At 43.3% G+C, this 14272-nt stretch overlaps 1 protein-coding gene across 1 annotated transcript in view; it reads right to left on the bottom strand.

Annotated features, from left to right (window-relative positions):
• Window positions 1–3683: 3683 nt before the first annotated feature.
• Calm1 (calmodulin 1 (phosphorylase kinase, delta)) overlaps window positions 3684–14272 on the bottom strand; it is an 11592-nt gene continuing 1003 nt past the window's right edge. Inside the window, exons 2-6 of the mRNA XM_005390283.2 lie at window positions 12180–12210; window positions 10718–10861; window positions 8158–8264; window positions 7375–7510; window positions 3684–7198 (exon numbers count right to left, since the gene is read on the bottom strand). Of these exons, the coding sequence (XP_005390340.1) occupies window positions 7170–7198; window positions 7375–7510; window positions 8158–8264; window positions 10718–10861; window positions 12180–12210 (447 nt within the window). The 3' untranslated portion in view covers window positions 3684–7169. The remainder of the gene's footprint in view (window positions 7199–7374; window positions 7511–8157; window positions 8265–10717; window positions 10862–12179; window positions 12211–14272) is intronic.

Raw genomic sequence — 14272 nt, 5'->3', positions numbered from 1 at the left:
CCTCTCATAGAAAGGTACCAGACACTGCCTTATCCATAAACTCTGGATAGCAGGCACCAGAAAACCAGACTCAGGCGACCGTCATCATGTTCTCCAAAGAGCTGAAAAGTAAATGCTTGCACAGATGCATGTGCTTTCAACAAAGAGCAGGACAGGCAATTCCCAAGCACCAACATGAGGTGGGTCAACCAAACTAAGGCAACCAAAGCATCTCACTTGCTTCTCATCAAAGCAGCTCATTTTCTTCTGTGGTGAGAGCTCATATTGTGTGCATTGAGAGCATTTTCAAACACTTCCATGTGTTGGCCATGATGCCAGAGAATTCCACCATCTCACTTATTTTTACAGCTTCCTTGTGAGGAAGGTGTTGTCCCATTTGTCACACAAAGAGACTAGAGTTGGCACTTGCTAAAAGCCATACCACTCAGAGAGGCAGGATTTGCACACAGATCTGTTTGAATACAGGACCTGGATAATTTCACTACATCATGGTCATTCTTAAGCGTAATTAAAAAAAAAAAAAGGAGGGGGTGGCATATGGTAAGCCTGACGTAGACTTAAGTAGAGGTATGTGAAAGTGAGGAAAAGCAAGTCTGCCCCATGGGAGCAGGATTAGACGTTCGGCTCATAGAGATGTGGTAGCACCCATGCATGAAGACTCAGAGGAAGCAGATTCCAACTTAGTAAGAAAGGGGTCACAGAACTGCTCAGAACAGAAGGCGCCAAAGGCCCTTTACTGGGGTCCTGTTTAACTAAATTATGCATATTAATACACCAGCACCTAAACATTGTAATCAAAAATTTAGGTAGATGGGGCTGGGGATTTAGCTCAGCGGCAAAAGCACCTGCCTGGCAAGCGCAAGGTCGTGAGTTCAGTTCCCGGTACCGGAGAAAAACCAAAAAAAAAAAAAAAACATTTAGGTAGATGGAGAAATTTTCAGTATAAAAAAGAGGATAAGCCATTATAAGTACATGACTTGATCTCCAGTGTAGACATATCCATGGAGAACAGAAAGTAGATTAGGACTTGCCCGGAGTCGGGAGGGTGGGGAGTGACTGCTGATGAGTAGGTCTGCAGGTGCACACGCAGTACTGAGGCTTGAGCCCAGCGCCTCCGCAGGCTGGGCAAGTGCTCTGCCCCAGAGCTACACCCCAGTCCCTGGGTTTCTTTTTAGGGTGATGAAAATGTGCTAAACTAGGGGCTATGGGTACAGCTCACAGTGGAACACTTGTCTAGCATGGGTTTGATCCTCATTGAGCTATATACTTTCAAAGGGTGAATTTTATGGTGCATGAAATATATATATATAATGTAAGTAAAAATATTATAATACAGAATATATATAATATATATCTGTATGCTAAAGAATATCAACCATATTTTTTAAAAAATATACATAAAGACACCAATGTTGTAAACTATCTCTGCCGTCTGTATGGTAAGAAAAAATTCTAGAAGGATCTAAAAAATAACTGTAGTTTTCAAGGTAGTGGGTGATCTGATATCACAAATTTTCTATGACAAACACCATTTTTTTTTTTTGTTTTGTTTTTTTTGTTTTTTGTTTTTTTGGTTTTTCTCCGGTACCGGGAACCGAACTCACGACCTTGCGCTTGCCAGGCAGGCGCAAACACCATTTTGAATAAAATCAGAAAATACTTTTGTAACAATGAGTAGGTTGCCTAAGTTGAGCTTATCATTGGAAATATTCCAAAAAGCTTGAGAATCATCAGTTACAGATGCTTGTCTTGAGAGTAAGTTGGACCTACAATTATGGCTTAGTCCTTTTAATTATTATTTTATAATTACTTTACCTATTGTCCTTGTGGTTTTTCCTGGGGATCAAGCTCAGGACCTCACGTATGCTAAGCATATCCTCTACCACTAGGCTACACTCCCTTTTTTCCTTTTTAAAAAATTTAAACAAATGTATTTCAACACTATTCTGAGGCAGCGGGGGGGAGCAGTCTGCCTTTTATTATATAATTCAGTAACTAAAAAAAAAATTACAACTAAAGGGGTGTAGTAAGACTCAAAAAGAGGGGTGAGGGAACCAATTTAAAAAGCAGATTCTATATGCTTCTAGGCAGCCAGGATGAAAATATTATGTTGTAACAAAATGTTCAAGAAATTCCTACCAGAGAAGACTCCAGATCTCCCTTTTGGTCTTTGTAAAAACAAAGATGTGACATTTGAAATATTATCTGAATGTGTCAATTCAGACTCATTCTGAAGGTTGCTGACACACAGACAGAACATAAATAATCCTTAGAAGAGCAACTGCACCTTTTTAAAACCCAAGTTCAGGGATGTCACAAGATGGGTAGGTGGCCAGGCCTAGCGGGCTGTGTCAGCTTTGGCGCAGGACTCCGCAGCATGAGCTGGCTCCTCCCACTCTCTGGCAGAGGGCGGTGGACAGTGGGAGAGGAGAAGCATCAGGCTATAAAAAGCTTTATGTTTTATTTCCTTCTAAGGCATCCTGAGTCACTGGGTGCTCCACACCCCCGACACACACCCCATGCCCGCAAAGTTCAGCTCCAATCGGAAATGTGTGTAAGCGGTTTTTCTCTAAACCAAAGCTGCTGACAAACCAGACGATGCTGTCACTTGAACTGAACCTCTTACAGATCCAGTGGTAGCTTCCTGCTTCTGTTCTGGGAGAAGGGAAGTCACTTACGATGGTTTTCTGACCCAGGTTCTAATGTTACATCAGTCTTAAATTAACCCCAAGCTTAATCCCTAGTCCACCCCAACATTGGAGCTGCTGAGTCTTAAAGCCTGTCATTTCAAAGGACACAAAACACCTACACAATTTTACCTCCTACCTTTTAGTTTTGATCATTTTAAACATCAAGTGATGCCAAACCAGGTTGATCGGAATCTTAGAAAGCTGGAGGCAAAAGGTACCAGTCTAACAATCTTTCTTGACAATGGAGAAAGCTGAGGACCAGGGATGGTAAGCAACCTGCCTGAGACTAGAGGCACAGAACCAAAACCTGAAGCCAGCCCTATGTTCTCCTGGCAAAGGGCTCTGTCCCCGGGGCAGTCCTTCCTTGCAATCCCAGCTCCTGCACACAGGAGGGGCTGTCTAAATGCTCCCAGGAGGCCCAGCACACGCCTTCTAGACAAACCAGGACCTTACCCTGTGATCTTTCCTATCTTCTCAGCCCTCATTCCTACTGTGCAGAATGGGAAAGGAACTAGGTAAAGTAGCTGGATAAGAGCCTTCCAGACTCAGAGAGGGCCTAGAACCAGGGTCTAGGAAGGTGCGAGGTTTCCACTTCGCACACCAACGGGATCTACATGCCCCTCCACCTTTCTCAGCTGACTCCTGACAGGGTCCAGGTGCTTCCTTCATTTAAAATCCCCACCTTATTTAAGGAATGTATTTTCCTAACAATCCCAAGAGATCTGGATTAACATTAAAATCAAAGGGTTCTTAATCTGTGGTGTGTATCTTCTACATAAGGCAAGCACGGATAAGGCATGACTTGGTTAAATTATCATCCCAACTCCTTAAACCAGTGTAACTTGCGCTAGACGTGTCTCTGTCCTCTTGCTTTGTCCCGCTGACCTGCTGTCCTGGAGCCCCGGTGGAATTCCATCTGAGGGCATGTGTATTTTGTTCCGAGAGCACAAGTGAGCGAAGGCTATGCAAGCTAAGAACCTACACAATTCGCAGTTAGAGATGAAAGGCTGCAGAAATGTTTATTGAATACAGTGCCAGGTTTATAAATAAAACTTATTTACAATTTCCATAGAGTTGGTCCCCCATCAGAGAGGTGGTTAACAGTTCATCTCAAGATTTACAGAAACGTTCAAGTACATCTCCTTTTCAAATAGCCATGTTGAAGGGCAACTTCAGTAACGAAAGAACCACCACCATCTTTGCTACAGAAGTGTTTAATGAACATTATAATAGATTTGGAGAAAGAACACACACTCCACCCATGCCACTACCTTCCCACTCCCAGGAATAGACAGCAAAGAATCTGTCTCCTATAGGACAACTTCAAGGGATTAAAAAAAAAATAGTTAACTGCCAGCTGAAGGGATTAAGACACATTAGTGGAGATCTAGTCACTGCCAAAAGGATAAATATATTTAGGATATACAATAAATAATCCAAATGGTTAAAATAATTGAATGAAGAGTAGACTTGACCAAATTTACATTCTTTGTTCAGGAAGCAGTTCCCAGGATGCTGAGGGGCCAATAATATGCTATTCCTCTGATGTGACAGCAGCGCTAGGCCTACTGGAGAGCCATTCATTACAATATTGTTACAAGTACAGTCGGACATGCATTTATAAAGAGAATATAAAAATATGTACAATAGCTCATCTTCAATGTGTTCAAATTGCCGAAAGACACCAATTAAAGTGTGCAAAAATTTGTTTGTCAAAAAATCAGAAAAAGCCTTCCCTGGCAACAGTGCATCAAAAGCCCATCTGAGTATCGAGATCCATTTGCCTTGCTCAACACCTACCCCGAACAGATGGAGAACGAAACTATGAAAAGGTTTGCCAAGTACTCAGCAGTTTCTTATGGCAAGTCTCAGGCTAAAGCAGGATGCCAGTTAAACTAGTCACTTTTATATATATAAATATATGTATATATTTATAGAGTAGTTAGAAGTAGGGGCAAGTTTACAGGAAGGTGCCATGACACCAAGCTCTTTCCTCTCCCTAACTCACAGACTGCTACCGCCCAACCCCTGGGCTGGTCGTGCCCCCACGTGCCAGGAGAAAGGCGCCAGGAGACACTACCCCACCTCTGCTCCCAACTGGAACTCAGCATTCCCTGGTTTCCACACAGGATCCTGTTCCAAAGGTCGTCTTTCAGGATACACTGTGGGACTATTAAAATGGAGTCCACCCAGCTTCCAGAAAGACTTGGTAAAAGGGTAAGATAGAAGGGAAGTCTTTAAAAACAAGTCACCCCCCATCCCCCTTGAAACTACCAAGAGGTCATTCATTGACCACAGGCCTGCGACCGGGCCAACTGGGCTACCTGACCCCCTACGAGAAACACCCAGGTCATAGACTTGCACAGGAGCCCTCAGAGCTCCCCATCTCACCAGAACAGAAACACTAAGGGATTCTTAGGTGTTCCTCACAGATTCAGAGAATTATGAACGCCAACCTTACTTCATGGGGTCAACCTCTCCTCTACCAACCACGCAGTCCAAGGACTGGTAGCACGGTGGCAATGTGTCCTCTCCACGGCTCTAACCCACCCCTCTGGCAGAAAATCTAACAAGCTACAAAATGCCAGAAAGACAGGGAGTAGGAGAGGGAGGAGAAGCCAAGGGTCTCTATAAATCAGCCCCGAATGCACCCACTTGGCTGCCAAGAGCTCATCACTGCCCGCTAGCAGCCTGCCACCATCCCCTGGCAAATTAAAACCACCCACACAAACACACAGAACTCAAATCTCCTTGCTAAGAAGATACAACCAGTTAACACCCTGAAAAATGCACATCCAGCCTTCATTTCAAAAGAGCCCTGCACTAAATGCAGGATGCTTGTAAGGGGGCTTTTTCAATGGACCAATCCCACTGCAAAGACCAGTACCAGCATGTCTGGGTTTTGGTTACAGGTTTATAATTAGACACGAAACTCACTCTGGGTCGGAGTTTTACTTTCCAGCCAGAGGCTTAGCATTAGTTCTACTTGAGGGGGGGAGGGGGAAAAACCAAAGTCAAGTCAACTTTAAACCAAAACAGAAGAAAGGAAAACGAAGCTAAGGTAATAATCATAAATTAAACTGCAAATAAAGGGGGCTGATAGTGTCTTTTAGGCATGAAGAGACTGGCTTAGTTAGAAAAGGACTACTGCTTCTACCACACACGGCGAGGATTGAATTACAGACACACTAAATCATGTCTCTTGCACAGATGGTCTCAAGTAGTTACATGAAACAGGTAATCAGCAGCACAATTGAGAAGAACCCCTAAATACATGCTTGAGAAAGTGGTTTTTTCCTTCAGTAAGAGCTCTACCGCCTCAATAGATCAGTAAGTTACCGTGACTTGCCTCCCCCCTCCCCCCAGAGAAAACACAACTAGACTTACGTGTCGATTAAGTGTGGTAAAGCGACCAATACGTGCCTGCTTTGAGGCAGGGTCTTAGGCTCAGAGGTTGGTGCTGGGATCTTGGGAGGGAGGGAAACCCATCACTAGGCTGTGGGCATTTAAATGTGCACTGGCCTCCCCTCCAAGTGCCTTGTCCCCTTTTAGATCTCAGCTTTACAAAGCATTTAACACCATTTTAAGTTAATGGTCTTTTTATTGGAAAAAAAAAAAAAAAAAAAAGACTAGCATTTACAACTTGGAATGGACGTAAATTGTAATTTCTTGAACAGCAATGTTGACGGGTGTGCTGAAGTCCACAGCCACAGCCTACTCTGCCGGCTCCAAGTCATGGTTCAGGAGGTTTTAAAAACAGAGTCCAAAGATGCTCCCTTGTAAAAGATTTCTTATTAAAAATTTGTGAGTGTGACAGCCTGACACCCATTTCACCTTAGTACAATGCAGACATTGCTAAACCCCCATTCGGAGGCCTGCCACCACTGTGTGTCACTGTCACCATGGGCCGGAGCACAGGGAAGTACAAGAGGATCGGCCTACCACTGGGGCTGCATCTCGACAGTTTATCCTCCACCCATTTTCTGCACATCGTCCTGAGGTAAACCCATTTTAAATGTGTTTGTTTTCAGTAAACCAGCCATGACTATTTGTACTAACTAATTAAACTTGAACCCATCTGAATAGGTTTTGAATTCGTTTTTTCGTTTTTCGATTTTAATACAAATGCTTGACTGTGCTCAATCGTCAAGCTGCATGCATGAAAAACTGGCCAGCCCAAACAGTGTATTAATCATTAGCAAATGGAACTTTAAGGAGTCCACTAAGTGCTTCCTTATCATTAAGGTAGTACAATTATTTATATTGTAAAACTGATGTGTAGCTTGATCTTTAGGGGACAGGACCACCAACCAATACATGCAGATTTTGTGTGTGGACAGAAGGTACTTTTTAACATTCAGTTTTGCTATATAGAAACAGAATGAATAAATGAACTTTTTTCTTTTTTTTTGCAAGAGGTAAGTAAAAGATTCAATTTGATTCTTCTAGAGGGGGGAAAAAGTAGCTGAAAGTAGGTCTTCATTTTGCAGTCATCATCTGTACGAATTCTGAAAAGACAAGTGAAACTTCTGGTTATCTTCAAAAGCAGCTTTCATGAACACGGTAACTCTATTCTGCACACAAGTAAGCCAGTGAACGTCTAGTGAAACAGTTCACTTGTTGACAGACTATTAACAACTTTTTAAAGAAATTAACAACTTTTAAAAGAAATTTAACGTTTCACCTTCATAGTTGACTTGTCCATCTCCATCAATATCTGCTTCTCTGATCATTTCATCTACTTCTTCATCTGTTAGTTTTTCTCCTAAGTTTGTCATGACGTGACGTAGTTCCGCTGCACTGATGTAACCATTTCCATCCTGTAAACATTCGGCAATTGTTACCGGTGCTGGGGGCAGTGGTTCGGTGTGAGCAGGTAGGTCCTCCACCCCAAGTTACTGCCAAATGTGCTCCCATCGGTACTCTACCTCCAGTCCCCATCTCTACTGACTGAGGACATGCAGTCACAGTCCATGAATGCAGAAAAGCAGAGATTTTCAAAAGCTAAAAGATACTGACATGTTTCTCATTTACTACTCTCTTTAAAATAAAATAAAAAAATTTTTAAAAAAAAGAAAAAAGAAAAAAAAGATACTGACAGTAACAATCAAGAAACCGTGTTCAGCTGGGCGTGGAGGCGCACACCTGTAATCCCAGCACTGGGAGGCTCAGGCAGCAGGATCGGTGTGAGTTCAAGGCTAGCCTGGGCTACAAAGTGAGCTCAAGGCCAGCCTAAACTGCATAGTGAGACTGTCTCAAAAAGACCAAAAAAAAAAAAAAAGTGTTCAAACTTCCTATTATGCCTATCTTCACACTAAATAAGGTTACCGAAGTGTGTATTTGGGAGTGAAATCAAAGGCTCGGGCGGTGAGGTTATGTTTTACCGCTAACCAACTGTTCAGCTCTTAGAACTAATAGTCAAAAAAGCTGTGCTTGTGCACCCTCTGCAACACAGATACAGGATTACCTTGTCAAAGACTCGGAATGCCTCACGGATTTCTTCTTCGCTATCTGTATCTTTCATTTTTCTAGCCATCATAGTTAAAAATTCTGGGAAGTCAATGGTGCCATTACCTTGAAATTAAAAACAGAAACACATGTAAGATAAGCACTGAATGAATGCTGCTCTGTAGTAATAAACTTGGAACAACTATATTAAGCACTTGCTAGGACAAAGTGACATTATTTTATTAGTCAATCTTTTGTAGGCCTATAAATCAAACACTTCACAAGGCAAATTTCATGTGATTCAAACTCATCAATGCCTGGGCTGGTATTTAAAGATGCAAAGAAAGCTGCATGCCTGGATTCTTAACTACCAAAGAGGCTGGACAGTTCAAGAACTGTACTCCTAAGAGAAACACTCTCTATTGTCTATCCTCGATCTCCCAAGCTAAGGAGGTCACTTGGGTCTACCTCTACCTTGGCTGTTACACCAGTGATATATAAACTGAAAACCAGAAAAACTGACCATCAGGCCATAGGCTGTATGTAGTCTTAGAAAGTCTTCTTGGGGGCTAGGGATATAGGTCAGTGGCAGTCAATTTGCCTAGCATGTACGGGGCCTGGTGTTCAATCCCCAGTACCCACCCCCCCACCCACACAGGATGGGAGAGAGATCAAGAAAGACATCAAGATCTTCCCTAAGTGATTTTTCAGCTCTATTGTAAGTTACCTAATAGTTTTTTTCTTCCCAACTCATTTTTGTTGTTTCTTTGGGATTTTTGGTGCTGAAAATTGAATCAAGGGCCCCTTCCATGCTAACAATGTGCTTTACCACTTACCAAAATCCACAGACCCCAACTCACTATCTTTACTTCCCCGTTACAAGAAAAGTTCAGAAGCATTTTCACAGCTCAGACTATTAAAATTTAGGAGTTAGTGTCAGAAGAATCCACTCTACGGTAAGTATTCCAAATTTCTCTAAGACTAAGAAATGAATACCCACAAAGACAAGCTTCAAGGTTAACATAAAAGTAAAATAAGATCTGAGAAAGTCCTTTGGTTTTTAAGCAAAGTAACTCTGGGCTGAGGATGTGGGCCAGTGGTACCACAGTTGCCTAGCCACGTATAGGGCTGAGACTTGATCCTCAGCACCTCAAAAACAGGGGAAAAAATTCAGAGATCCTTTTGTCTCTTTGGCCTCCCAAATTTCAAAGCACTACTGATATTCAGAAAGACAAGTTAAATTATTTGAAGTGCTATCCTACAACGATGCAAAGATGTCCTTAAGCACCGTCATATTTATGCAATGGGAATTCAAGACTCTGCAGCTTGGCATATCCCCCGTCCTTCCCTGTAATGTGAGGGCCAAATTCAGTTATTCCACCCACAAGCCCAGCTTCCCCTGGCTTACACAAAACCGAGGGAGCCACCCCTTGTTCCCAGATGGCTGATCACCTCAGCAATCACACTACATGAAACTATGGACAATTTCTTTCGCAAAAACAGTGTTAAGCATGAAAACAACCTTTAAAAGTAATTCTAATAGGTGCAGAAAGCTTTGTCTAAGAGCTTAACCAAAAGTCCTACTTCTAAATGTTTATGACAACTGTAATCACAATATATCACTTACATTACCGTATTTTTCTAAATGGCTGCTATAAGGTCAATCATCTAGAGAAGGTCTAGATGCAAACTGTCCTACAATCCTATGTAGTACATTAGTACATACATACAATTTACAAAAATATGTAGATCACCAGGCATGGCAGCACATGTCTACAATCCCAGCACTCAAGAGGCTGAGACAAGAGGATCACAAGTCTGAGGACAGCCTGGGCTACATAGTGAGTCCAAGGCCAGCCTGAACTACATAGCAAGATCCTTTCACAAAAAAAAACAAAAACAAAACAAAACAAAAAAAAACATAGGTCCAGGGGTAGGAGCCTCAAAATCTATTTAATGACGGAAGTGAAAAAACCTCTGTTATCCACTGCTGTAGAATCCAGAGGAACAGATAATCAACTGCTACAGGGCAAGTGCTGCTTCCTTCTGGCTCGGCACTCCATACAGCTGCCCCTTCTCTTAGGTTCTGAAGACCTATTCCCTAGAGTCAGCATGTGCCTCCAAGTCTCGCAAGATCCTCTTCGGCAAACGTACCAAACAGCTCACGCTCTATTCAGTTCTATGTTAACTTCTGAGAGCACTCTTCACCCACTGCACTTGGGAGTTTTTCCTCTTAAGAGACAATAAGCTTTTTAAAAAAGTTTCTACAGCAATTTTTTTTTTTACTTCCCCACACAACTCAGGGCAGACTCATGGGCCAGCTGACAACAGCACTGAGCTGTAGGTCACGACAAGCAGAGAAGAACAATACAGCAATCTGATCCAGGAAATGCTCTAGACAGTAAGCAAGGGAATGACAGGCTCACAATCTTCTATTTTAATGTCAGTGGCCATAAGGTAGCCACAGAAAGGAACTCTGCACACTTGCTTTACTCTGGGGACCTGAAAGACAATCCTATAACACGTCTGAGTTTCAATTACATAACACTAGTGCTCATTCACAGTTCTAAAGCCCTTACCATCAGCATCCACTTCGTTGATCATATCCTGCAGTTCAGCTTCTGTTGGGTTTTGACCCAGTGACCTCATGACAGTTCCTAATTCCTTTGTTGTGATGGTGCCGTCACCATCTTTATCGAATAGAGAGAAAGCTTCCTTGAATTCTGCAAAACAAACGTGCACTCTTTAGAATCAATGTTTTTATCCAACTCACCCACAATTCTCATTCCCCAGGGTTTCCCCAAGCAAGCTGTTCAGGTTGTGCAAGTTATCAGAAACCACCTGTTCTTCATCAACCGAAATAAAGACCACAACAGTCCTGTTGGTCTGGCCTTCAAACCGCAGCCCATGCAGCAAACACGGCTCCTGGTAACCAGCTCGATTAAAACCCTATCTTTAGCTGGGCCTGTTGCTGGATGCCTGTAATCCCTCTGCTCTGGGAGGCTGAGGCGGGAGGACCACAAGTTTGAGTCTAGGATGGACAGTTTTGCTAAGAGCAAAACCTTGTCTTAAAAATAAATAAATAAATATATGTCTATATTTAAAGCAACGTATTTTTAAGAAGGCTAAGCTTCAACACGTTTAAACTCAATGCTACATCCAATCTGGCATGAGGAGATTGGTCCATGTGCACCTTTAAAGTCTCTTCCTGTTAAATTTCTACCCCCATAACACCAATGCACTTCGAAGTCACATGAAAAGGTTACCAGAAACGTACATTCCCAGGTAACCAGTATGTTCTGCACAACATCAGAATGTTTCAGAAGCATTCCTGGTTTCGTAAGGAGAAACCATCTCAAAACAAGCCTTCCAGGAAATATTAAAAGGCTAAACTCCAGTCGGGTTAAATGGCACACGCCTGTAATCCCAGCACTCCAGGGAGACTGAGAGTCAAGGAGATCACCTAAGTTTGAACCCAGTTTGGACAACTTAGCTAGACTCTCAAAAATAGAAAACTAACGTAACTCACTTCCCAGTTAATATCATATTCTTAAAATTCATTTTTACTCACTCCCATTTATTTAAAGCTTTCACAGTGGATCACTAAAAGCTGTGCAGCATAAGAACTGTAAATTCATTTTCTGGGGGGCTGGGGATTTAGCTCAGCGGCAAAGTGCCTGCCTGGCAAGTGCAAGGTCCTCAGTTCAATCCCTGGTACCGGAAGAAAAGACAAAAAACCAAAAAAAACCCAAACAAATAAATTCCTTTTCCAAGTAGCAGGCTCAGAGCAATCTCATTAAATGCAAAGCTGTACACATGGTGAGGAACAGACCAAGTGGACATTCTTAGTTCCACTTCCTTCCACATTATCTCTGAAAAATTGGGAGTAATACCTGGCCTACATGTTTCTGCTTATTGTTTCTATTTAAATAAATTCTTAGAAAACTGCTTAGATTGTAGGGAGGAAGAAACAGAGAAGTCGCCAAAATTGAGCCAGAGCCTAAGTCTGGGCCTTCTGGGGTCTTCCCAGAATCAACTTACCAGCAATCTGTTCTTCAGTCAGCTGGTCAGCCTACAGGAAGAAAGAAAAGGTTATAATTCAGTCCACGACAGTTTGGTTAATATCGTCCTTCCAATTAGACTTTTAATGCTGTAATCTTTCAGAATTCAATCTCCAGGCACAGTAATGGATGCCTGTAGTCCCAACCAGTCAAGAGGGTCACCTGAGCCCAGTTGTTCCAGACCAGCCTGGACAACATAACCAGCATCCATTAAAAAAAGAAAAAGGTAATCTTAAGAGACAATCCTTTTAAATCATTCGCACTGTCACTGAATGAAGGTGATTAGGATACAAGAGACCACGTGTGTTATTTTAACACCAAAGGAAGACAAGGAAACGACATATGCTTGCTCCAGGCATTTTCCTCTGGCCCACTGCTTGCAGCGGTGCTAGGGATGAGATCTGACTAGGGTCAGTTCATCATGTGAAGAATAGCACCTCTAGCGGCAAAAGGCCCCACAGCACTGGTTGCGGCGCGCCGAGGAAGAAGAGCGCCACCTATCGCACCACGGACATTGCAGTCCTGCTTCCATCTAAGGGACCCAGCCCAATGCTGCCGCGGCCACCGCAGCCAGGATCAGGATCCTGTCCAGGGACAGGCTTTTAGCGCACCTTGCGCATTGCTTCGGGCCCTCAAAATCCCCAAACTGTAGTTACATAATAGCATTGGGTTGGATTAACAGGCTTTTATATCCATTTTATGAGAAACAAGCGGAAAAAACAAGTATATTGCAATGAGCTACCCCCACTGGCTTCATTTCCCTGTAGTAAGTGCTTTGTAATCATTTAAATTAGGCAGTATTTGTTGAAAAACCTACCATTTACAACGGCTAAGGTCTTTGGTCAAATTATCTTATGATTCAGAAGCCAGGAAAAAAATGGGACCATCTCACAACCGTAGCGTTACAAAACTGCAAAAATTAAGTAAACAGAAAACTACACGATAATTATGAGACTGTATCCCTCTTTTAAGTGCAGTAACAATCAAATTTCCTGATACTTACCCTACCTTAAAAAAAGAGAAGTGCTTATAATACACAGTTTATTCGAAGTGACAACGGCCAACAAGGTAATTCTCTCTTCTATTTTTTTGGTTTCCTTCAACACTGAACCTGTGCCTCCAAGCTAGGGGAACTGAGATCTCAAGGAAAGCTAATATATACTTTTATTTTAATGAAGATCGTCTAATGAAGTCAGCTACAAAATTAAGTCCTGATGTTAAAAGTTTATTCACTTGAGTAGAAACTTCCACAGTAGGGATTGTTTCAGTATTATTTTTGAAATGGGGGCTTAGTTTTACAAGTTATTTTTTTCTACCCTAGTCACTGAAATCTAGTTTTTAAAAAATCAAACAAAAAGAGACCCGATGATTTATGTAATGTCGAGGCAATGTCTGTCTTGTTCAACAGGAAGCGCTGCCACACCTCACAGGAGAAATCGGCACCTTACTAGGGAGAACAGTCCCACCAACCCCCAAAAAAACCTTATGTTAGAGGGTTATTCCGAACATCCACCTTCCAGACAACGAAATCCCCTTCCTCTGATCACGCTGGACTTCACGGGGGAAAGGCCTCTTTCCAGAACCCTGCTGGTAACCACCACCCTACTCCACCAAGCCAGAAAATGTTGCCGGTGATGTCAGCCCTGCCAGCCGAGGGAGGAAGGGAGCCGTGGAAAACACACCCAGCGAGGCGCACAGGCGCATCTGGCAACCCAGAGACTGCAGAGAAAGCGGAAACGAGGAGGGCATCTCCCTTTGGGCTGGGAAATGGCACGGGGCAAGGGGCCGCCCAAGGGCGCGAGCTTGGGAGGGGGGTGGCGCCGCCCTTCCCCAGCCTGAGCGACCCCCACTCCCGCACCTCCCACCCACTTCTGCTCCCCCAGGCGGCGAACCCGCCGCGCCGCCGCCTCCTCCTCCTCCTCCCGAACAGAAACTTTGCGTCTCTAATGGAAACCGATCCGTGCGCCAGCTCCCTCCCCCCACCGCCCCAATTAGCGCGAGCGCAGCGCCTCCCGCGGGAAGGGGCCTGCCGGTGTCCCGGGCCTCGCACACCTCTGCCCCGGCGCGCGTGGG

Source organism: Chinchilla lanigera, unplaced genomic scaffold, assembly GCF_000276665.1.
Source record: "Chinchilla lanigera isolate Chin_1 unplaced genomic scaffold, ChiLan1.0 scaffold00037, whole genome shotgun sequence".
NCBI lineage: Eukaryota > Metazoa > Chordata > Mammalia > Rodentia > Chinchillidae > Chinchilla > Chinchilla lanigera.
The sequence above is the reverse complement of the archived record's forward strand: the minus strand, read 5'-3'. Positions and strand labels throughout refer to the sequence as shown.